The sequence below is a fragment of the Haemaphysalis longicornis genome, unplaced genomic scaffold, assembly GCF_048455015.1.
Source record: "Haemaphysalis longicornis isolate Haplotype H1 unplaced genomic scaffold, Haemaphysalis longicornis Haplotype H1 scaffold_1, whole genome shotgun sequence".
Lineage (NCBI taxonomy): Eukaryota > Metazoa > Arthropoda > Arachnida > Ixodida > Ixodidae > Haemaphysalis > Haemaphysalis longicornis.
In genome coordinates, this window is record NW_027526203.1 from 175,544,286 (window position 1) to 175,568,611 (window position 24,326).

General features: G+C 46.6%; 1 protein-coding gene across 2 annotated transcripts in view; it reads left to right on the plus strand.

Annotated features, from left to right (window-relative positions):
* Positions 1-24,326, plus strand: part of LOC144139624 (cytochrome P450 4C1-like) — a 123,599-nt gene that overhangs the window by 67,512 nt on the left and 31,761 nt on the right. For both annotated transcript variants that reach the window (XM_077671924.1, XM_077671927.1), the window contains 2 exons: positions 12,310-12,436; positions 14,726-14,956. In XM_077671924.1, the coding sequence (XP_077528050.1) occupies positions 12,310-12,436; positions 14,726-14,956 (358 nt within the window). The remainder of the gene's footprint in view (positions 1-12,309; positions 12,437-14,725; positions 14,957-24,326) is intronic.

The window sequence follows — 24,326 nt, forward strand, 5'->3', positions numbered from 1 at the left end:
ATAGTACCCCAAGCGCTTTCCCGGAAGCAAATGATGCTTTATTCACTGAGAAATAAGGCAATTTAAGCCAAAATTTTAAATCTCCCGCTAAAATTGCACATTCTGTGACGTGAACAATGGCGTCATACGAGCCGGTCCATGAAACAGATACTTAGTATGTCGACTCCATATAGCACCCACACGCGGGAGTCGACCGAGACGGCGGCCATTTTAAAAATACTAGTAAAACCTAGTGCACCCGCAGCCCTAGTCATGGAATCGCCTGATCCGGAGAACAAAACTCTCGCCGAGGGGCTCGGGCTTGCATTTAACAACCTCACACCACTTGAACGCTCAATGATTCTAAGTGCACGAGCGGCAAGAGTTGTGGGATACGCGGTGGACAGGAAAGCGACCATTCCGCGATAGCCACAACAGACGAACGCCCAGCCGTCGGCACCGCTGCCTCGTCAGCCCCGTCGCGACGGACGAATACCGACTGGTACGTATGTGCCGTATTTTTATTACGGTTAATAATAGTTCAATTTCAGTAGCAGTATCACTTATGCCAGTTGGCCGGTGTCGTGTATGGAAAGCCGTTCGCGCGAGCTCTCTGCTTCGACCAGAAAGATACGAGCGTCAATGCGCGGTGTTTACGGCATTTTTTTCCCCCAAGGTCATTGCGATTTGACGAAGTCGGCGACGAGCGCCAGCATGTCCCAGGAGTGATCTAACGTTAGGGTCCCTGCCGTAATCACTTCCTCAGAAATGAAGCGAGCACACTCGTACTTCCTTTAGCTCTCTTTCTCCTCCGTTTGCAAAGTTCACAAAACGTAGCCACTTGCTTCGCCGAGGTTCGTCGTTGGGCAGCACATGAAAGGAGATCTCCTCACCGGCGGGGATGTCGCACTCCCTGGACGATTTGCCTGTACTACATGGGCATTTCAAAACGCAGCAACGAAATTTCATTGTAAAGTACTCGAACAAACTGAAGTTTTCAGTGGTTGTAAACTGGAAACGAGCTCGTAACGACAGCAGCAAGCCAACACCATTCGAAACTTCTGCGACGACTGGCACTATCTCGTCGCTTCTTGCTGTTCCTTACTCCCCTCGTTTCTATTTTTACCTTTGCTGGTTGGCGATATGACAGCCAACCTCCTGTCAAGGGATTAAGATACCAAGCAAGGTCGCGGCTGTACGTGCTGGAACGGTTCGTTGGCCCCTAAGAGCCTCGAACCCGAAAATTCGTCTGCGCGACGGTGGCGACGGCGAGATGTCGAGTTCGGCCGGCGATAGTTTCGTACGCATTGGCACACACGCTTGCGTGTTCGTTTGGAACTTTAACCGTTTACTCCATCGTTCTTTGTCATAAAAAGAATGTGCAGTATGTTTCACTAGCATTTAGCTCGCTATGCAAACTGTAAGCCCTATGTAACATGCGTTTGCTTTTGCCGGCCTCCGCCAATCGCAGAGCATTCTCGAGTGACATCATAGGTTCTGTTGCGGAAAATGAGCTGGTGGGTCGCATGGTCATTTCCTTTTTTCCTAATTATGTAGCTTATTTGAGCGAAGTTTGCGTTATAAGTGGTGTCGTTATGGTTCTAACGAGGCAATCTTTCGAATGAACCAAACTTGTGTTTTCTCTTCATGGCTCCTTTAAAACAGGTGCTACGCGGAGAAATTAAACGTTGAAGTGATGCAGCAAAGCCACCTTTTTGCAATAAAAGGAGGCAAGAATGGGGAAGAATTTTGGGAAGGGCTTCTCGGACCCCTGGAATGCCCTCACGAACCCCCGCTAAAGGAACACTGCGCTACGCGATGGTGCAGGCGCCTGGCGGATCCATAATGCCTGTATAGAGATCGCACTGCGCTGCGCCGAGTTAAAAATGGGTAAAACTGCGTTGTTCATGGCTTAGTCGTCGTCTGCGGTGCTGGCTTCGGCCCCATTGAGCTTGAATGGGGACGTGTGCGTAGGAGTCTCTGATGGTGCAACCATAGAGTTTCACAGTAATATATACTCGAGGGAAATCTGGCGCCGCTGTCTATGCGAGCCGCGCTTCAGCGAGCGTTCCGTCATGTAGCGGGCCGGCACGTTCCACTTCTCCTTGGCATGGCTCATGATTAGGCTGAAAAGTTGCTTCTGGCTGCAAGAAAGCAACAATATTATTGTAGAAGAATAGTCAAATTTGCTTTGTTATTATGAAGCTGAAGCCCCCAAATCACTTATTTGTCAGGGTTTATTTACAAGCTCCAAGCAAAATAAATGAGAAAAAAGATTACCTTTTTGTGTTGATTTTGGTTTCAACAGAAAAACAAAGCCATGTGGCTAACCAAGCCAATTAGGCGAGGAACGGCGCTAGCTACAATGGCAGCGCCCACGACGGCCCGCGAATGCAGCGCCAGATTTCCCTCTAGTATGAAACTCTATGTGTGAAACCACTTGCGGCTGCTAATCCTTGCGTTATTTTTTTTTCTGGTCGTGCCAAGAGCTTAATGGGGCCCTAAACAGGGTTCCAGAAGTTTCTATTTTACGTTCGCAATCGCTGGAGTACTATTCAAAGAACGTCCTGCCGGAAAAATGGCTTAAAAGCGTTAAGTATCAGCCGAGTTTTCGTTCATTAAAAAGGGCCAGCAATAAGGCCTGGAACTTTCACGCTCTCATCGCGCCTTCGAAGCACTGTAGGAAGCTATTACGTCATCGATCCGGCGCAAGACCACCAAGAGAAACAGGACAACGCCTTAGCGGCTTCCAGGTACGCGTAGCCCTTGGCTCCGCTCCGCGGTACGTCACGCTTTTTTAGCAGCCGACGCGCATGCTCCGCCTACTACTGCGGTCGGCTCGCCCGCACTGCCGTGCGGCGGAGCTCCTCGCATCGGGCGTGCTTGCGTTGGCACGTCAGTTTCAGAATAGGGGAAACGAGCGTTTGAATGCCAGATACGGGGCCCCAAGCACAACATTCTCGCTCACGAGAGTGATTGAAGATTTCCACCGACGACTAGCCGCCTGCTCTCCGAAGCCGGGTCGCGCAGAAAAGGCTTAGCATCGCCGCAGTTATTCAGCCACCGCTTTACGAAGTCGCTCCGACGACGATCCCCAGCACAATCTTTCTGCGCACCATCACACCCTTTCACGCATTTATAAACTGATTTTCAGCAATAGTCCCGCTCTGGCGGGCGGTGACAAGTTTTAGCTAGCTGCTGCGGCGTATTCCGTATCGGGCATACACCGCACAGTGGACTCTCGACCAGTGTTGCGGAATTACCAGTCCGGAATTGGAATGACTCCGGAATCATTCCACATTTTCGCGACCCCGGAATGGAATGGGAATGGAATTGCAGCAATATTTGGAGGAATGGAATGGGAATGGAATTAGAAGCCTTTTGCCCGGAATGGAATGGGAATGGAATTACGTGTATTTTTCCAAAAACAAAGCGCTTTCCCTTCTAAGTGTTGTTGTTTCAAAATATGCAAAAAGAAGCAAAAGAACCCACCAGCCCAAGTTCAAACAAAAGGGTGCCCCTCAGGTCTCCCGTTAGGGAGCGGCTATACTGTCTAGCGCTGCACGTTTTCTTTTCTTTTTTTCCCTCTTTAGACACCTCGTGGTGGGTTCGTAAGTGAGCACAATAATGGCTTTCTAAGAAAAGGGGCAACGACGTTTGAGGCTGACCACACTACTAGCACATGGATGACAGTGAGGGGGTAACGAAAATGAAAAAAAAAACCGAAAAGGGGCGCTTTTAACACCGCAGATTAGTCACGAGAATGTGCGCCTGCTACCGTAACATTCATGTGAAAGGTACGGGTGACGGGTCAGTGCGGGAGGGACTGCAGGAGCAGGATATTTTGTGCACGAGTTCTCCGAAAGCCAAACTTTCTCGGGGGCATGCCTTACTGCCGATTTTAGTTCGCCGCGGCGGCCACAGGAGGACCTGTACTGGAAAAGGGGCCATTCTAATTTCTGTCCTTAGACAGCGCTGCTAGGATGTTCGTCGAGATTCTCCGCGTAATAGCCCCGGCTCTAAGTCGTTGGTGTCCGTCGTGGGGAACCACGGCTGCGGTATCCTCCCCCCCCTCTACCACCAACTGCGCCTTGTGATTGTTTACCTCGGCGGTGCCTTCGCCCCGGCCGCAAGCTGTCTCCCCACCCTTCACTTTCTTTTTTGCTTCACTTTTCTTTTTTGCTTCTTTTATTTTTTGCGAGACGCTAGCGCGATGCTTGTGTTCGCAGCAAGCTTTCGCATATCAGCTTACGCGACACCTCACTTCGCGCTCCCCCCTTCTCCCCAGGACCTTTTGCATTACTATCCCTTTTGTCTAGACACTCGGACGCCTTTGCCCGAAGCAGCGTCGACTAAGGCCTAAAATATCGATTCGGGAATTCAGCCGAATCAGGAGAGCCCATGTAATAGGAACTGCGGCCACGGCTGCACCTCCCAGCTCCGACGCGGGGATTCGCGGACAAAGTTTCCAGATGAAATTTCCAAGAACGAGAAGGTCGGTGCTACCACCTTCCCCAGTTCGGGATCACCTAGAACCAGATGCCTCTTTGAAAAGTTGTTCACGAGTCGGCTGTTTCCTTGGTGGGTGCCCATGCCGGTTGAAACAGTGAAAACGGAGGCGCGGGTCTTTGTGGCCCGTCTTCAAGGAACTTTGTTGGGTTACGTCCCTGTCTCACTTTCCTGTATAGGGTTGTTAAACTCTTATTTATATTCTTCTCCAAACACTTACCCCTACTTGCCCACTCTGGCTTGCATTTTTTCTGGTTTTCCAGATGTACCCCCCCCCCCCAAAAAAAAGAAAATCTCTGCTACTTCGCGGAGACCCAAACGAGTTCAAAAAACAAAAACATCAAAACTTTTAAAAACATGCTGACCATGTAAATACTGTAATAACTACCGGGAGAACTGCCCCAGTGGGAATTGCTAGGGTACTTACACCGCACGAGGTATGCCACAAAGGCATTATCTCTTGGGGAACGAGCCCACTCGTCACAAGCCCACTCTTCACCGGAAAACTCATCATGGGCCAACTCGACACACCGGAAAACTCGTCACACTCGTTGCCCTTTGGTACAGCGCATTCACGAGATAGGAACTCGTGATAGGAACTTTTCGTCGCATTGTTTTCGTTACACCACGGCCGTGTGAACAAAAGCCTAGAAGCCCTGACCGGAAATTGGCGTTGTAAGCCGGTCTGAGGCTGGTTTCTACAATGGTAAATTCGTTACGGCTATTTAGGGGGCCGTGTGGAGGTCTTTGTGAACAGGAGGTGTGCATAAAGAGCTGTTTTTTTTTTTTGTGGGGAAGGAGGGGAGAGGAGGAGGAGTTGGAGTAGTCAGCGCGACCTGCACTTCTTCAAGTGCTGATCGTCATGGGTGTTGAGGTGGTGTACGTCCGTATTTTCGCGCGTATAATCTGCCCTTGTATATAACCCGCACCCCCACTTTCAGTCTGCGAATAAATAAAAATAAAAATTGGCGAACCTTGCACTAACTCGCGCAAGGCTTGAACCATAGCTAAGCTGGAGGATTTCTTTCTGTGTAAACACTGACGCGACGCGAAGCAGTGGTGTTTAGGCAGTTGCAAACACGTGCGCTGATGACTCCAGTGATAGCTAAACACATATGCCCGGAGGTGTACCCCAGTGATGTGTGTGTGATGTGCAAGAAGGACAGGGCCACGGTGGCCCACATCCTGTGGGACTGCAGAAAACACCCGAGCGAGGCCAGTGCAGCAGAGACGTTCCCGCCGTACCTTGTCAGTGCGGCGGCGTGCAAAGACTACGTCATACAACACATGGCCGTCCAGCAAGTGTCGGACGCCCTCGAGCTTCAACGCCCGAAAGTGTCACCCCCACCCGGGGGTAAGGCATGAGTAGGTGACGGAAGCCGAGTGGCCGGCTGACACGACGTGAGGCCGCGTCGCGTTGCAGGACAAATAAAGATGTTTTCTCTCTCTCTCTCTCTCTCTCTCTCTCTCTCTCTCTCTCTAAACACTGAAGGACACACCATCAGGCATTGGATTAGGTTTGAAATTGTTTATTTGTTGATTTGACTGATTGTAGGGTTTAACGCACCGACGCTGCACAGGTGATGAGGCGCGCCGTATACGTGGAGGGCTCCGAATTCATTTTGACCACTTGGGGATGTTTAATGTGCATGCGCCGAAATCTCGTACACACGGGCGTTTTTGCTTTTCGCCTCCATCAGAAAAGCGGCCGCCGCGGCCGGGAATCGAACCCGCATCCTTGGGCTCAACAGCACAACGTCATATTCACTTCGCCACCGCGGCGGGTAATTGTTTGTTAACACGTTCCGTTGTCGCTTTTTGCGGTGGTCGTAGTAGTAGTCATCGTCGGACAGCACGCCTCCCAGCTCGCACGCAAATACCAAGATGTCAACGATCGCATCGCAAGAATACTGGCCGATCACGACAGCGGAGCCCCCGTCAACACGCTTCGGAATATTGCCTGCAACACCTGGAATATTGCCCGCAACACCGCAACACCTGATGCAGTGAACAACGTCGGAAACCAGCGTTCAAGACGCCTACACAACGAGACAGCGAGACAACGTACAAATTGTACAATAGTACAAAGCGAGTGCAATAAACATTTTTTTTTGTTTCATGTACAACCTGTTCACTCCGTCATTTAGAACAATTTGTTTACTTTTTATGCGTGCCATGTAATACAACTTTGCATATGCGATTATCATTTTAATACAATTAACTCGGTATGACGGCATATTTACATAAATTCCTACGTCAAAAACTTTGAAAGAACACTCGCTCGCCTACATCATTTTTAAATGGGTGACGTATAGCAGGCGGAAACATCGCTTTAACGTTCAAAAACAAGCTCGTAATGCTAGTTTTCCGTGTGACGAATATTCCGGTGATACAAGAATTCCTCGTACGAAATGCCCTGTGAAGAGTTGGCATTCCTAACCAGTTTACCTGTGATGAGTTAGCCTATGACGAGTGGGCTTAGACCCATCTCTTGACCTTGGTGACGTGTTTTGCGTAGTTTAGCCGTTCTGAACGCTTGTAATAACATGAGGTTAATAGTGTGTTCATTGGTAACTTTATAATAACCCGATGAAACTACCAACGTGCCTTTCTTACGTTGAGGAATTAGAGGAATGGAATTGCACTGCCCGGCAATTCCCGGAGTGGGAATGGGGGAAGTTTTGGCATTCCGAGGAATTGAAAGGAATGGAATTAAGACAAGTTGTCATTCCCCGGAATGGAATTGGAATGGAATGGGGACGCCCATTCCGCAACACTGCTCTCGACCATGCAGGAGATGCTTGCCGTGGTTGGGCGTGTAGCGGTGTTTCAGCCTGCAGAGACGCTCCGCGTTTTTCAGCGTTATCCATACCTTGTAAACTACGCGCAGTTTGTTGATATAGCATGCTTGGCATGACCCTACAGAGACGCGCCAGAGCCGACCTCACAATCTCTAAAATACCGGAAACCTTTGACCATTCGGACCACATTCTAAGCAGCCTGTACAAAAGAACAGTGGTACTGAAAGAAAGGGCAAAACTTATGCCGGCACTCATCATTAGCCGGAAATCGCACAGCCTGCATGTCGTACCTGAAACCTACCCGCACCGAAGAAGGCAGCATATCAGAACAGAATATATGGCAGCTCTCAACTTCCCTATTTTCACGTTCACCGCAAGGTTCTTTAAATTGTGTCATATAATACTTTTGAAGAAATCAGGGGCTTCCTTTCCTAGCCCAAAATGATCGAATGTCTTAGAAGAGACAAATTTAGGACCTGTCATTATATTAAATACAGGCTCGACCTAAGAGAAAAAGCAGATGGATGTCATGATGAATATGTCGCCGATCCAGCGCCTTCCCCTAAAAGCTCTCCCAGTAACGAAAAACAGACAAGCTCACACAAGGGCAGGCGACGAGACAGTATCAAATTCCTTTGAGGAAAGTTTAAAAACCATCAAAACGCAGTGTACGCAGAGTCCGGGGCGTTCAAAAGTACTAAGGAACCACGTAGTAGTGGACTACCGTGAAAATCGCTGTGTCGTCATTACCCTCCTGCGAACAGGAATGAAAAAAAAAAAAAGAATGGGAGCGGATCTGACCCGTCCTTGTGGCGATGAGCCTATCCGAACTATCGAATCGATGCTTAACCATCATTACACACGCTCAAAAAGCCATTACTGTTTTTGCTGTAGCAGAGTACCTAAACGCCTGAGGAAGATTCACCAAACCGCAATGATGAAAGTTAACATCACATTACACCCGGGCACAATGAGAACGACGCAACTGGCCAAGATATACACAAACCCGATACCGGGCTCCACTACGGTGTGTACTTAGGTAAAATGATATCTGTATCATGTTACGCACGTGTTTCGTACCATACTGGCGCCAAGGCGTTTGCTAGTGGTGGTTTAGGCTCTCGTAAAAGCTGTATGCACACTTTTGGCAGATTGGGTAATAGGCAACTCGCTTCGCAAAACGTTGCCTAATCGCGATGGGAAAAAATTAGCGTTGCACCATGTTACAAGTTAAGCTAACAGATGGAGCCACGTTGTTAAGCCGAGCGCACCGAAGCGACTAATGCCCGGCCATCCATTACGAGAATGCAAATCAAAAGAGCGCCCCTGTCGTCATTCTCGCTTGGGTTGCACTCTCCGTTAGACGTTGTGTAGGTAAAGTGAAAGGCCGCGCGGCACATTCACATTGTTTAACCACCATTTCACGTCCTGTGCGGCACCAAGATTGACGCACAGAGAGTGGCAGGTAACGGAAGTGTAGGCGAGCAAGTTGTTTTGTCGTATGCGCCGAGTGCGCGACCAGTGGCTCCTGAGGCCGCAATGGTTCGCTCGGTAGATTTTAGTTTTCATGCTCGACCACACCGCTGTTTCACTTGCTTCCGGCAACCATTTACGCCACGCGAAATGTCTTGAAATGGTGCGAGGAATGAAATGCATTTTTCAGTTGGTAAATTTTCGGCAATTAAAGCATCCTTCGCCGCCGAATAAACGCTGATAGGGATTCGGGCCAGTTGAACTTTCATCTGAGCCCAACTTGCTATTTGCCTTCAGTGTTCCTTTAAGGGAACCCGCCCATAGCAGCGCCGTAGTCTTCAGCGCCAGCTGCGCCAAAGAGGCTGCGTCAAAATTACAAATTAACGTAAGAGTGTGTAAAAATGGCGACGAGGATTGACAAATAAACATGGAAGGAAAGAAAGATCTTTTTTGCGTGTTTGTGCGGCCTCTGCTTTACGCAGAGGTGTAATATTTGGTGTATGTTGCCGTGAACACGTAATATAGCGATTTCGCGCTTGAAATTGTGACCTTCGGAAATCTATTTAGGGCCCCTTTAAGGCCACCTATAGGCAATCGGCAGACAATCTTTTATGCAAGCTTTGGTAATTTCGGCAAAATGCATTTTATCAGACGTTGAGGGGGTGCTTGCCAGGGTTAACCGAAGAAAGAGGGGCCGTGTGCGCGGGCCGGGTGCCTGCCGATTCTAGTGAGATTTGAGAATAGGAGGTTCGGGTATGTGCTTCTGTAGGTACGCACCACCTTTCTAGAATGGCTTCAGCAACTCTCAGGTGGGTAGGGCTAACGTTTGGGTTTGGTGTGTACGGCGCGAATCGGTACCTGATGCTAGGCGTTCGCTTCGGCCATGTCGAAATGTAGGTATCGGATAGACGCCAGCTTCATAACGCGGGGGACCTAGGTTAGATTCCGCCCACGAGAAGCCTTTTTTTCTTTCGCTTCACCCACGACCATTCATCATCATCGTCAGAGAAAGTTGGCTTTCCTGCAGAACGTTTGGCGTACAACGGCATCAGCGTAGACACTAAACATTCGCTTTAAAAAACTCATCAGCCCTTCCACTCTGTGAGAGCTCCGGCGACGATATGCGTTCAACGGGGTGCATTCCAAGGAGAGCACGAAAGAAAACACGTTAGATTGTCATTTGCGATTGAGCATACTTCCCGTAGAAGTCCATGAATCGACAGCAGATTTTTGTCTCCGTCTCCCAACCTTGTGTGAAGATGTCGAATTGAAGCTGAAATAAATGTGACTGCATAGGACTATTTTCCCCCCTTTTGCTATTTTGACCGGGACAGATTTTCGGTGATCAGCAATTACAATAATTGCGTGCAATTTGAAACATGGCCGCGGCAACATAGAGCTAAACTTCGCTCTCAGTTGCGCAACCGTAAGCACTATACTGCGCAACCGTAAACATCCTTCTGAAATAAAAAAAAGGGTATATGCAGAGCTATTTTCAAGCTACTTTCAGGAACGATAACAGATTGTGAGGATTAATTACACTTTTAGTGAGTTGTTAACATTGAAGTATGGTGTTCCAGAAGGGTCAATTTTAGGACCTTTATTGTTTAATTTTACATAAACGATTTGGTACAGTTATCTTTAAAATCTAAAGCATTCCAGCACGCAGATGATCCGGCACTTTTATTGGTTAGCGAGAGTTCCATGAATGGAATCAGACTAATAATGCAAGAGGACATCTATAAATTAGCTACATGGTTTCATAAAAACTATATTTTTATCAATCGTTATAAAACGCAATTCACTTGTTTTCACAGCCCATACAGAAAAATTGGTTCTTCGTTTGAACTTTCATGGATCCCTTGCAACAATGGCACTTTCCCTCGATGATAAATTTTCATTTGTCCATCATATTGACAACGTTGTGCGAAAACAGAGCAGTTTGGGGTGTTATTTATAAATCAACAATTGCTGGTGACGTCCGTCTACGAAAGATACTGTACAAATCTCTGGGTGGATTGATATTGAGGTACGGGATAATGATTTATAGATGGACTTCAAAAGGGAAATTAAATATTTTAAATAACATTATTCGTAAAACATCCAGAAAGTTGCTAACGGCTCCACATGCAGTACGGCAGCCATTGCAGATATACTGAGTAGTCACTCTATGATGACAGTGCGAAAACTACTGGTGGCTACATTGCTCACAAAGCACTTTTTTATCAGATGAATACAAAATAAAGAACAAAAAACTCGGGACCTCCGTCATATAGAACCTTTTATCAGAGTTTACACAGTGTATATTAAAAGAACACGAGACTTCCACGCACCTTTTTACTTTAATAAATTTTTGACAGATTCTACAGTAGCTTCAGTTGGTAAACTGAAAAGAAACGTGTAAATGATTGGGTGCAATCAAGCATAGAGAATGTGTAATGTCATTCTGTAATGTTATTTCAAGTGCTGTGTATTGCATTGTCTGTTCTTTTTGTTTGTGCTCGCTTCTCGGTTGACAATCATGAAAATCATGTTATTGCGGTTATCCACTTCTCCCTTATTTTCTTCGTTTTATTCGTTATGTATGTGCTTTACTGCTCTTATTTTTCTGTGCATAGTCCACGCACAGTTTTGTTATTCAATTTCACTATCAGTTGCTTTCTGTCTATTGCTATAAGCTGATTGGGTGATTGATGTTTCTGCGATCAAATGGGCTGCCCCGTCCGCATACAAGCTCCTTCGAGTGCTTCTGCGGGAAGGCAAGAGAATATATTGTATCATAAGGAAAATGAACTCAAAATTCAAACTTCCACCTTAAATTACTTTATGTTCTAGGAGAACCCCCAAAGAACCGGTTTGAAGAGCCCGATACAATTTTTTATGTGACCGGCCACAACAAGTGGCTGAGCCGTTCTGTCATTACACCTTGCGGTTATCTTGAGCATTTTCTTGCTGTTGCCATGACAGCAGAAAATTTATACTCTGGAGGGAGTTAGGAAGACGTTTCCATGAGAGGAAATGCAAAATTTGCCGACATACTTCTCCTGGTAAGTACTTAAGATGATTCTAATCAACCATTTTCTGTAACCTAGTCAGCTAAGTGGGATGTTTTGTGAATTCCATAGTTTCAAATTTACAAAATGATAATAGTAGTATTATAACGACGCAAACAGTATTGTCCCATTACGTTCTATTGTGGCACAAACGTCACCAGCATTAGAGGGGGAGGGAAAAAAGCGAGCAAAGTTGCTTGACGACGTAACCCGCAAACTGGCGCTGACACTATTCTTCTCTTGTCTTTGTACATCTACACTCCTAGCTCTAGTTAAATTCTTAACTTCACCTCCTCTCAAACACTTGTTCCTCTGTCCGGGGCCAAATTAGGGTGTCGGGAACGGTGCGCAATTATTCCCTGACCTGCCCATCCTTTGTTTTTAATAGCCACTTCTGCTTAAGCCACTACATGGTAGCTCGTCTGCTGCGCACTTGCATGGCTGTGCCCTGTTTCGCACGTAATTCTTTGTCCCTTCGGCCTGTTTGGGCGCAGTGCCATCAAGCTGTTTATGAAGCGAGCGCTGCAATCGTGGATGTGGCTGGACTTTGTGTACGCTGTTACGGCTCGAGGAACTAAATTCGCCAAGGTTACTAGAAGAATGCACCGCTTCACCACCAAGGTAACTTCATCTGCCTTTGTTTACGTCGTTCTGTGTTCCCCTTTCCTCTTTTTATTTGTTTCATCTTCTTTGCCATAGTTGTGTTTTATTTTCCCATTTCTGTAACATCAGTTACGTCACCACTGCTCATTACATTTTGAATCGTCTGTGAGACAAACGATATACTCATTCTATTTTGGTGGATTTACACTATCATCCAACCTAAATTCGAGCAGTAAGGTAAGAAATACCACAGCGTTGGCTAAAGATTTTCCCGGTTTTCTTCGGCGACATTTATTAGTCAAGTTCATCATTTTGTACGCACGCGACACGGGTGCAACCTAATTAGTAGGTGCCCTCCAAAGTGCCGTGATGGGCACGTTACCGTCACCTGAGAAAAAGGTAGCTCTGTTACAGTTACAGTTAGAGTGTTTCCAAAAGTAACTTTTTACAGTTACAGTTACTGTGAAAAAGTAACGCCGTTACTTTTCCATTACTTATAAACTCAAGTAATTGATCACCAACCAAATGACACAGCTTATTTATAAACCTCGCCGCGGTGGCTCAGTGGCTAAGGCGTTGTGCTGCTGAGTCTAAGGACGCGGGTTCGATTCCTGGCCGCGGCAGTAGCTTTTCTGATGGAGGCGAAAAGTGGAAACACCGGTGTGTTCGAGATTTCTGTGCACATTAAAGATCCCCAGGTAGTCAAAATTAATCCACAGCCCTCCACTACGGCGCGCCTCATCGCCGGTGGAGCATCGGTGCGTTCAACCTCACAATCAATCAATCAATCAATCAATCAATCAATCAATCAATCAATCAATCAATCAATCAATCAATCAATCAATCAATCAATCAATCAATCAATCAATCAATCAATCAGGTTATTTATAGAAATGACCAAAGGCATGCGGGTAGTAAAAATTGCACGTGGTAAAACCCCAGACGAAGCGAACACCAAAGGTGGCACACTTAAGCCCATTACCATACCAGCAATCGTCGCGTACGCCTCGTTTCTTGCGTCACCTTTTAAATCGTCTTTCTTGAATAAAGGGAAAACCAGCGCAGAACAATGACACACAAGAAAAACGAAACAGACAGACACAGCGCTGATACTGTTTGTTGCGTTCTTCTTGTGTGTCGTCGTTTTGAGTTTTTTTTTATTTTAATGACGTAAAAAATCGCACAATTTCCCGTTTTAGCAAGTTTTGATTAGCCTACTCAAACGCGAAAATTTCGTACAGCTTACCTGTCTGTCTCTCTGTCCCTCGATTCAGCGGCCTGGACAAAACTTAGACGAAATCTTGAACGAGACTTTTGCATAGGCAAAACATTTCCAAACTACTAAATCTGGTGGGAATGTTCATCACCCCCCCCCCACCCCCCTCCACCTCCCCCGTGGCGGTGTGTCATTTACATGGCAGGCGCGGCAGAAGACCGCGGTCTTTAGGCGACATTTGCAGCGAAGCGAGCTGGTATGCGCCCAAAATGTTGATGTTGCACGCCTGGTGTCCGGGAATTGATATGCACAAATAATTGTAACTTAGGATGAGTTGTTTCTCGAAATTGGCATCCGAGAGCTTTCCTGTTTTCAGAGCTCTAATCACCAGTTTCTTTTTTTTTTTTTCTTGTTCCCGCTGGACACAAAACGAAGGACAAAGTTGTAAGAAATCGCCCTTAAGATCGACCTCTGACCTCGGTCTTCGGCAAGGAAGGCAATCCTACCTCTCAGTGACTTCCTCTATACTTCTCAGCGACTGAGTGACTCAGTGACTTCCTCAGTGACTTCCCTCTGCGAGGGAAGCCGTGTTGTGGAAAAGGAAAAATTGAGAGGATATTGAAAAGAAGAAAGTCCGAAAAAGCTCAAAGCGCTAACTGTACGTCGGCATTTAAAGATAGCTGTCGTTGAATGATATCGTTACAAAACAGGAAGTAACTGTAACGGTATTTTCAGAAAAGTTACCCCATTGCAGTTACAAGTTCCTCCAACTTAAAAGTAACTATAGGTACCTGTACGCGTTGCGTTGCCAGCAACTAGTTAATGCCCAAGACTGTGGGCGGGAAGCCAAAAAAAAAAAAAAAATCTCAGCTCCGTGATCGGGCACTTCACCAAACATGACCATTCTTGTTCAGTCGATGGGAATACGCAAGTTTTTCAGGAGGAAAAAAAAATAGAAAAGTGCTATCACGAAACGAGGCCGAGTGTTAGCTTCCTGGCAGCGCTAGCTTGCAGCAATTGTCTGTAATCGGTAAGCGTTTTCCCTCCGCGTGGTTTCATTGTCTCGATGCGTGGCTGGCTTACGCCACTAGGTGGTCGTGGAGCGCCAGCAAGCCGACGCGGCCCGGCGTGGCCCCGCACACACCGAAGAGAGCGAGCGGGATTCCTCCGACCTTGGCGACCCCGCTGCCGAGGAAATGGCCGCGCCGGATGCGACGGAGAACAAGCGACCGGCGTTCCTGGATCTGCTCTCTGACTACTGCCGCCAGGGCATCTTCACCGTCGAAGACGTGAGACAGGAAGTGGACACATTCATGTTTGCGGTGAGAGCCACGTGAACATTGCGTGGTAAAGGGTAAGAAAAGCAAGCGGTTAGAGTTCCGCCTGCGGAAAAAAATATGACGAGCAGGTTACCGATTCAGGCCAAGCAAAAAGCGGGGCACTCAGTTCTATTATCAAGACGAAACTGCAAAGGCACAAAAATGTTATTCGGCTCTCATACAAGATGGAAATAAACCGCACGCATGCCCACACACCATAAGCGCGCACACACCCTCACCTCCACACAGGATTAAAGGGACCCTGCAACACTTCCGATAGACGTTTTTACTCTTTCCTTTGCGTCTGGAGATATTGTGAAAGCTGCAGTTGTCGCCAGCACGGAGCGACCCTGTGTGATTTGCCGTCGCAGCAGATCCGTCTTCCATTTCTGCGTTGCTTTTTTGGGTTTTTTTCTAAAGTGGCTATCGAATGCGTTTCTTGTTGCAGCTGAAAGCAAGCCGGCCAATAGCTGCTGCATTGCTGTAATGACGTAATTTGAGCGCTCCAAGAACGCCAAGGCCGTGAAGGAGAGAAAAATCGCTTGAGCAAGTTCCTCAGTTTTCTGATGGGCTTAGAGCAACAATTTTTGGCAAAGGTGCTTTGTGACTCCCGTCTTCACACTGGATAGGTTTGTTGACTACGTTCTGAAAGCATATAGGAATTTAAAAAAGGTTAAGAGAACTGTTGCAGGGTCTCTTTAAAGTATACGCTTCTAACGGGTGTAGGAACAAATGGTCCCTGAACAAATGGTCCCGGAACAAATGGCCCCGAAACTTATGGTCCCGGAACAATTGGTCCCAATCACATCTTCGGGCAAAAAAAAAATCTATAAAACTTTACGTCGGTTCTCTCTTCAAATTTGTTGTATCTTGCTGGAGTGCAGTTTATAATTTCTCGAGTTTTTTAATTTTTGTTTTCTTTGTTTTTCAGATTCCGTTAAGTCGGTTATCTCAATTTACGCTGTTATAACCATTAAACGCGGCGTTACGCCAACCATGCATTTTTGTGCTAGTGCAGGGCATTACACGATTGGCCCGTTTGGGGAATTTTTTATTCGTACTTCCGCCGTTTTTCTCCGGCTTTTTTTATTTTTGTCTTCGCGTTTTTTAAAACGTTGAAGACGAATATTCTTATTTATTACTATTCTCTCTCTCTTCCGTTATTAGATATTTGTTTGTTTTCATTTTTTTCTGTTTTTGACTTTTTGGTTTATCAAAATATCGTTATTTCAATTGTCTGCATTGTCACTACATAACCAATGAATGTGCTACTTGCAAACACGGGAAAAAAAAAGCCACGTGGGAAACATGTGGCTCCATCCATGATTTACAGAATACGTAGAGGCATGCCTCAGAAAGAAGCGCAATTAGCTTCTTGTCAGCAAGCACTTCACGGGTGAGTGCGTAGTGAGTTCTCTGCCCCCTCCCTCCCCCTCCGAAGTTTTCTGTCACCGCAACTTTTCCACGCACGGCCAGACCCCACGCTCCCTTCCAATTCAAGGTAGTTTGTGAGTCCGGCCGTGTTCCAGGAAGCTGCACCTGTCGCGAGACGTCGCTAGTAAGGGAGGTTGGTGACAGGCACAGTCTCGAGACATGCGGACGTCTGATCGCGAACATCGGCTTAGCCACTGGTCAAGCCAGGCTGCCGCGACAGTCAGCACCATGGTCAATTTCTTCTAAAGAGGGCAATGAGGACCATCTTAAGCAAAGAAATATGTTACCGAAGCGAGTGCACTTAGAGCCATTAAATAAGAAAATTATGGCAGCCCGTTATTGTATTCGCTTCAAACACCGGCCGAAGGCTGCCCAGTACACGCTGATTTTGATTGAGATGCCTGCCACTGGTTTGCCTGGTATTCGGAACAAAAAAAAAAAAAAAAAAAAGGCGAGGAAAGGAAGCACGCGAGGACGTACATGTGCGACAAAAAAAATGTATACCGCATTTCACTCAAGTAAATTCAGCCTTAGCAAGTATATTATATACAACAGATGCAAAATACATTGTGCTGAAATACAAACATATAAACGTAAATACATTGACCCCCTTCCTTCCCTCATACAGGCGCTCATGCATAGGGGCAGTAGTGGTGGGACCATTTTTTCGTAGTTTGAATTTGGGACCATTTGTTCCTGGACCATTTATTCCGCGACCGGCTTCTAACAAAGTGTTTATTCGTCGACATTTCTCAAGCAAAATTTACGTGGCCCCGATGCGTTTTCATAACTTCGTCGTCTAATGGAAACACAAGTATACACTGCACATATACAATAAAATTAGCGCACAAAAAAAACGCGAAAGAAACCTTCTGGGAAGGGTAAATACGAATAGAAGACAGAACGAGAACATGAGTGCGCAACTCCTTCCTTATCAGAGGGCGAGCTTCTCCCACGTACCCCTCGTCGCTTCTGGCGAGTGTGTCAGTGTAAAAGGTTAAGCAGAGAGCGGGCGGCATTAGAAGAATCCCGTACACACACACACACACACACATATATATATATATAGACAGAATAAGGGTTGGCAGTCAAGGAAACCTCGGAAAGCAAAGGGGGGAATGCGTTACGTCAAAGAAAGAAATGAAGAATTTTTTGAGTCAGAAAGCCAGTGGTGAAAAAATTCCCGCCGGGTGGGATCCGAACCCACGACCTCCAGAATACCGGTCTGGTACGATGACCACTACGCTACTGGCGGGGGTGTTTCCCCACCACTTTATCGGGTATTTATGTTAGGTATTTTTTTGTTTGCTGTACTTGGGGGTGGTAGCCAGCGCCGCTCGGACTACTCGGGGTGAAGGGGACCTTCTTTTTAACCCCCGGGCCGTGACTCGAGTGTCTACGACATGTCGAGAGTGGTCGACCAGCGTTGCACCCTCTTAAGCCCCCTTTGGCACCAAGACTGCCAGAACAGAGGCCCTCGCTATGCATGTAGCGAATCAGAAATGGGAAATGAGGGGCTCAGTGAATTAAGACAGAATAAGGGTTGGCAGTCAAGAAAACCTCGGAAAGCAAAGGTTGCAGAAAGTTGCAGTAAATATAAATACCCCAGAAAGTGAAGGAGAACACAGTCGCCCAGATAGCCGAATCGGTAAAGCATTCGAGATCTAATCGAAAGGCATGGGTTCGGTCCCCACTCTGGGAGCGTGTTTTTCTTTATTTCTTTCTCACGTAATTTATAAAAAAATAATGTAACGTCACCAACGGTAAAAAATAGTCTAACATTCCCCTATGCCTTCTTTGGCGTTGTAGACTGCCGGCATTTCTTTCTGTATTTCCTAACGAGCCCCTCATTTCCAAACCCGTTTATATATATATATATATATATATATATATATATATATATATATATATATATATATATATATATATATATATATATATATATATATATATATATATATACAAAGAAAGAAAAAAAAAACACTTCACACGGCAAGAGTGTGCGAGGGCAAGTTTGTTGCAAGTTTCTGGAATTAAAACAAAAGGTCAACACAGGAAGAGTGTAGATAAAGCCAGTGAAGTTGCACACATGTTGCAATGGTTACAAATTTCCAGGTAAACACGATGGGCCCCTGAAAACGTAGTTACGGCCTCCGTACAGCCGTCAAGAGCGCGTCGGGGCAGCCAAGAAAGCTCCCCGTCGTGTCCCCTTTCTTCCGACCATGAACCGCTGAGAAGGGCGAAGTTCAAGGCTAGTTAGCTTGCTCTCGCTCGGGAGTCGCTGAAGTCCTTGGGTAAGCCGGATGTGCGCGGGGACTTTATGTGCGCAAGTGTCATGCACTTGCTACGACAGCAAGAAAAGGCCGGACAAATCAAGAAAAATACGGGGCAATTGTAAATTATTACAAGAAGAAACGCGCAGAAATTCAGAGAATATTGCCCACTAATGCACCGCATTCCGATGCCGCTCGTCCTCACTGCGAGTTGTTTTGAAGCCAGCTTTGGCCAAGACTAGCCAAATACCTTACAGTATTGTATTGTTTTATAGTTTTATTTGGTTTCTTTTCGCCAATGGTGTACATTTACGCTATTATAGCGATTAGGCGCCTTAACTGCGTCTATTATGTATTTTTTTCGCAGATGCAAGGCGTAATGCACGATCGGTGCTTTTTCAAAAAAAAATCGCTCGTATTTCCGTCGTTTTTTGGGGGAAATTCTTTCGTCTTCTTTTCGGGAGGGCGGTGTATAAGGTACAAATTTTGCATTTCGTTTCATACTTTTTTTAGGCTTTCAGTTTTCTACTTTTTGTATTCTCCGTTTCTTTTTTATTCCCTTCGACAATTATCTTTTTTATGCAATTTTAACGATCAAATGTCTTAACTTCGCTAATTATGTATTTTTCTTGAGCGAAGGCAGGTTGCACGTTTCGCCCGTTTGATCAATTTTTAATTCGTGGTTCCGTTGTTTTTTTTTCGGAGTTTTTTTTTCAATTTTTGCATTCGCCTTGTGGGGGAGATGTATACGATGCATATTTGTGATTTTGTATATTCCAGTTTACCACATTTCATTTTCTCTATTTTTTCCTTGTGCCCGATTTTAATTATATGCGACCAATTATCTTCATTTCCAATGCTATAACGACTATTTTTTTTAACTCTGCCAATTATGCATTTTGTGCAAATGAAATACAGGGTCTTGCCCGGTTGGGGCGTTGGGGAACTAGGCGAAGAATGCTACGTATTACGGTTATTGAGCGGTTACATCATCAAGGGCGCGTACAGAAGACAATATGCCGGACTAACATTTATTTCACGCTTGAATGTATTTAATTTACGAATAATCACTCGCGAAGTTCGCACTCCCATGACACAGGGAAACGTGAACAATGGTTCCGGAAAAAATGGTCCTGCAGAAACTGTTTCGTAGAAAGTGGTCCCAGTGCAAAGGTAGGAAAAAGTCGGCCCAGAGAAATTACCATTGCTTTTCAATATTCCATTGCCTCCATTTGATGGGATGAACCATTGCGAGAAACAGTTCGTATCTCACATCACGTGGTATTCGGAATGGTTATTTTTTTTACACTCCTTACGCTGGCAGCCCCGCCGCTTCCCCGTCGTGTGTTGAACGATGGGCGCGATTGAGCGCACACGTTTCTTGGAATTATTTTGATACTTAATTGGGCAAAGACTGCGTATAGAAGGGCAGAAGATAAAATTTGGTGCGTGTCCGTTTAGTCCAAGTTCATTTCAGTGAATGCATATTTATGCAATCAGGTGAGTACATTTAACGGAAAGCAACGTTCGATGGTTTAGTGTTGCATTTTACTCCCATTCTGAATCCGTCCTCCACTCAGGTCTTTGAAAGAGATTTTCCCATGTTTAAAGGCATTGCGGCATTCCCCACTCAGTCTAGTGGAGAGAACACATAGAGAGGAGGACAGACTCAGAATACGGACATTATTCAGCTTTTCATTTTGTTCAGTACTATCTAATATAGGCTTTCCGCTTTCACAAGTTTGCAAAAAAGTTGTAACGCATTTTCCTATACATGTACAGTAGATATCTTTTTTTAAGAAACCGTCCCCGCTAATGCGAGCACATGCGTTAAGTGGTGATCACGCTGTTATTTAGCCATATCTGTGAGAGCCATTGAATGTCAGAAAGTGGCGTGCCGAAAACGGTAAAGCATGCCGGAAACAGAACTAACAAACAGTTAGAGCCGACAAGCCAAACCCATAGCACTTTGCACTAGCCACTTGCTGCCAATCCGATTCTCACGGTACCCAGCGACAGTTTCCACTCTAGGTAATATTGAGAAACTCTATGGATGGGACGAATCAGTGCAGATTCTGTGGCGCGCCTTTCATTGAAGCTGAGGACGATGCGGCTTTGAAACTTCCATCTCATGCCCCGTCACATGCTTGAAGCCTTACGAAGTGCGTGAAATTTTCACTATTTGGGACAGCCAGCGTACCTTACGGTTGAGGCGAACCTGATTGGGCACCCAGCCTCAACCTGGGCCCCTTTGAGGGCTTTGAGGAGAACGCGCTGAACAAGGCTACTCGCGAGGTAATTGTGGGCTTCCAACTACTTTTTCACCTTCGACTGTTCCCTAATGACCAAGCGTGTTCCGCAAGCTTTTTTAGTTTCTAATTTCTGCTTCGTCTATCGTCTACCCCCCCCCCCCCCCCCACACACACACACACACACACAAACGCTGGAAATTCATCGGTGGAATCTTCGTCGCCCCAAGTAAGGGGGTCGTCGCCGCCGCACCAAATTTTAATCATGGACATACCTTTGCGATCGTTTCTACCCAGACCTTTTGCATAATCGCTCAGCTTTATTGGGAGCTCAGGCTGAGGATGGATACAAGTTTAGCGCGTCAGAACACTGTCGACAGAGCACGTCACCATTTCACGCCACACTAAAAAGCGCGCAGCAGGTCTGGGGGGCATGGCAATAGCGACGCCACGTCTCACATGCTGGAGGCGAAAAGCGAAAACGCCGGTGTGCTCGAGATTTCGGAGCACGTTAAAGATGCCTAAGTGGTCGAAATGAATGCGGAGCCCTCCACTACGGTGCGCCTCATCGCCTGCGTAGCGTCGGCGCGTTAAATCCCACAATTAATCAAACCAATCTCACACCCATTCGCCACATTAAATATAGTCGCACGCCTGGGTGGATACATTTTCTTAACTCCACGCGGACACGTTCGTTTGAGGTAACGCAAAAAGTAAGGAAAATCAGAGCACAGAGATGACACCGGGAGAGCGCAAAGCGAATCGAGGTACCTGGGCAGCGCTGCTGTGCGGCCGAGGGGCCAGTGCATACGATCTAGCGCATACTACCCTAGCATGGCCCTAGCAGATAAACGTAGCTCTATTGCGTGTTTCGGTGCGGTTCTGCCCAGTGTCGCTGCTCGGACGGCCAGCCTTGGAAGCGGCAGCTTATTTGTATTAGGACTGCGACTATGATAAAGCTACCCACTACCCACTGGCGATGGCAGACTATAACCCTGGCGATAACCGCTCCACTTTCTATACTGTTTATTTGGCATGTGAAATACTCAGAACAGCCATGGATACTGTTGGTCAAACATGGTATATTGTTTCCTAAGATATTCGCATGTTAGAATACATCAGAATTATTAGAGCCTGCTCGTGAAGTTGGCTTAGTCGTAATGCGTATTATCGTTAACGACAGTACGAGAGAGTCTGAGCGAGGTACACATTAGCAGTGCCGGTGCAAATAGCAGATGAGAGATGTTGCTGCACTTTACTGGCAATATATATGATTGCCTACAGTTGATCTGCAAGCTTGGGACCCTGGATTACTATCCCTACGCACTTTCAAAATTCTTTTCGGCGCTGATCTGCCCTTTTAATCGCCGAGGGCTATCTGTAGCACTATTAATAACGGCCGGCCAGACATCATTACATGATCAATAGTTGAAGTAATGCACACAGTGGCAATTTAAAGTAACTATCATTTCTACAATTTCGGTGGGCGTAAACTTAAGTAGGCGCCTGCTTAAACTGAAACATGCGCATGCATGCAAACCTGACTGAGACGAGAAGATCCTACAAAGCATTCCGAGCACTGCTTGAGCCCACAAGCCGCCTTCAAAATGAAGTTTATTCAATTCACACGCACACACACACACACACACACACGCACGAACAGCATGGTTTATGAAGCGTAACGGCACGGAGTTCAAACTCTCTAGGCAAACATACCACAGCAATAGTGATAACCTTACTGTTCCACTTAATAGCCCACGTGTCCACTGGTGAAAGCTGTCTACGAGAACTGGACGAGTGCCCAAAGCGGCAGCGGCGTGACCGACGTGTGCGTGCGAACCAAAAATAAAAGTTGTCCGCAACGGACTTTCGAATAGGGACGCCCATTATTACATAAACTGTTATAAAATGCACCGCATGTAAGTTTAGCATATAGGTGAGTAAAGAAATGAATAACTTGATCAGTCGATCAACACTGGTTTTATACGTGAAGTAAGGCAGTAGCGTTACAGGTTGAACATCCTTGGAAACCTGCAGCGAGTTGAAAAGCACCTTACAGTGTCGAACTCCTGCCGTACCAATGATATGGTAAGACACGACTAAACAATTGAGCAGCCGCCCACGACACCGGTATGTGCCTCCCTGTAGGAATCCCGCGACACCATCAGAATATAATTTCAGCATTTCCAGCTCGATCTCCACCCGCTTCAGCTTGGTTCGCTCGATTTCCAACAGCATTTTTGCTTCGAATCCCCTGTCAGCATGCTTATTACGTCGCTGGTCATCACTTCTGCTCCTGACCGGTTTGTGCCCACATTTTCTGCATTCTTTCTGTGCATTTTCGAATCGCACAAACACCACGTTCTCGACCTCGTTTACATGCCAGAAAATAAGCCGAGCAGTATTGTTCACTTGCCTATTCGTTGCCGACAACTCCGGTAGCAAAGATCGCACAAAGGTTTCCCATTTGAACCCTCTGAACGCATGCGTGCTACAGAATTTAAACGTCCGCCACACGACGCAATGCAATGTCCAGTGCACACAGTACCCCTGCAACAGCAAAGCTCGATCAATCTACGCCTCCGTCAATCTCCCGTAAATTCTTCAACGAGCACGCACTTTCTCCCACATCTCCCTCCACTATCTTCAGCTTGACCTCTCTGTTTTTCCACGCCGCATTCAAATTGATATTTTCCGTGGTTACTCCTGCTCAAAGCTTCGTACAGCACTGGCGACCCTCTTATTACAAATCTTCTGCTGTTCTCAGCTTTCTTTCAAGAATGCGATTACTCCTCTTTAAAGGTTCGTACGGCATCGGCGATTCCCTTCCAACAAGTTTTATCTTAATTTCTTTGCTGAAAATAACATTCACTCATTTTCATCCGTTCCCTTCGTTCCGCCGCGTCAACCTTTTCTACCTGCCGTCGCGTGAAGGTTTTCCAAGTTATCTTAAAACGACACAAACACTATTCTTCCGCCACTTGCCTTCTCGTCGATTCATCCTCGGGGTCCAGCTCCATCCAACCACGCTCTCCCGTCGGATGCGAAGTCTTCATGCGGCCGCCGCCACGCAGTTGTTTCATGTCCCTGCTGTACCTCCGTCGAACCCCTGTTGAGGCTGTGCCAGTCATGTTTTTCTTGTCGTGGGCTTCGTGACAACGCCCGGGGAACTTAGACACTCTCAGCAGGCTGGAAGCAGCTTCTACGACACTGAATAGAATGAAAACACACAACTTGGTGAGCGCCCTTGACGACAACAGCCTTCTGCCGATCTGCCGCCTATCGGCCCCAAACGCCGCCCGACCTTTCCGGCCAACGTTTCCCTCTCCACGCTCCCTCGGGAACCCAAAAAACCCGCTGCTGCTTTCTCGCCGCCGGATGTTGCCCCCCCCCCCCCCTTCCCCCCTGACAAAGAGG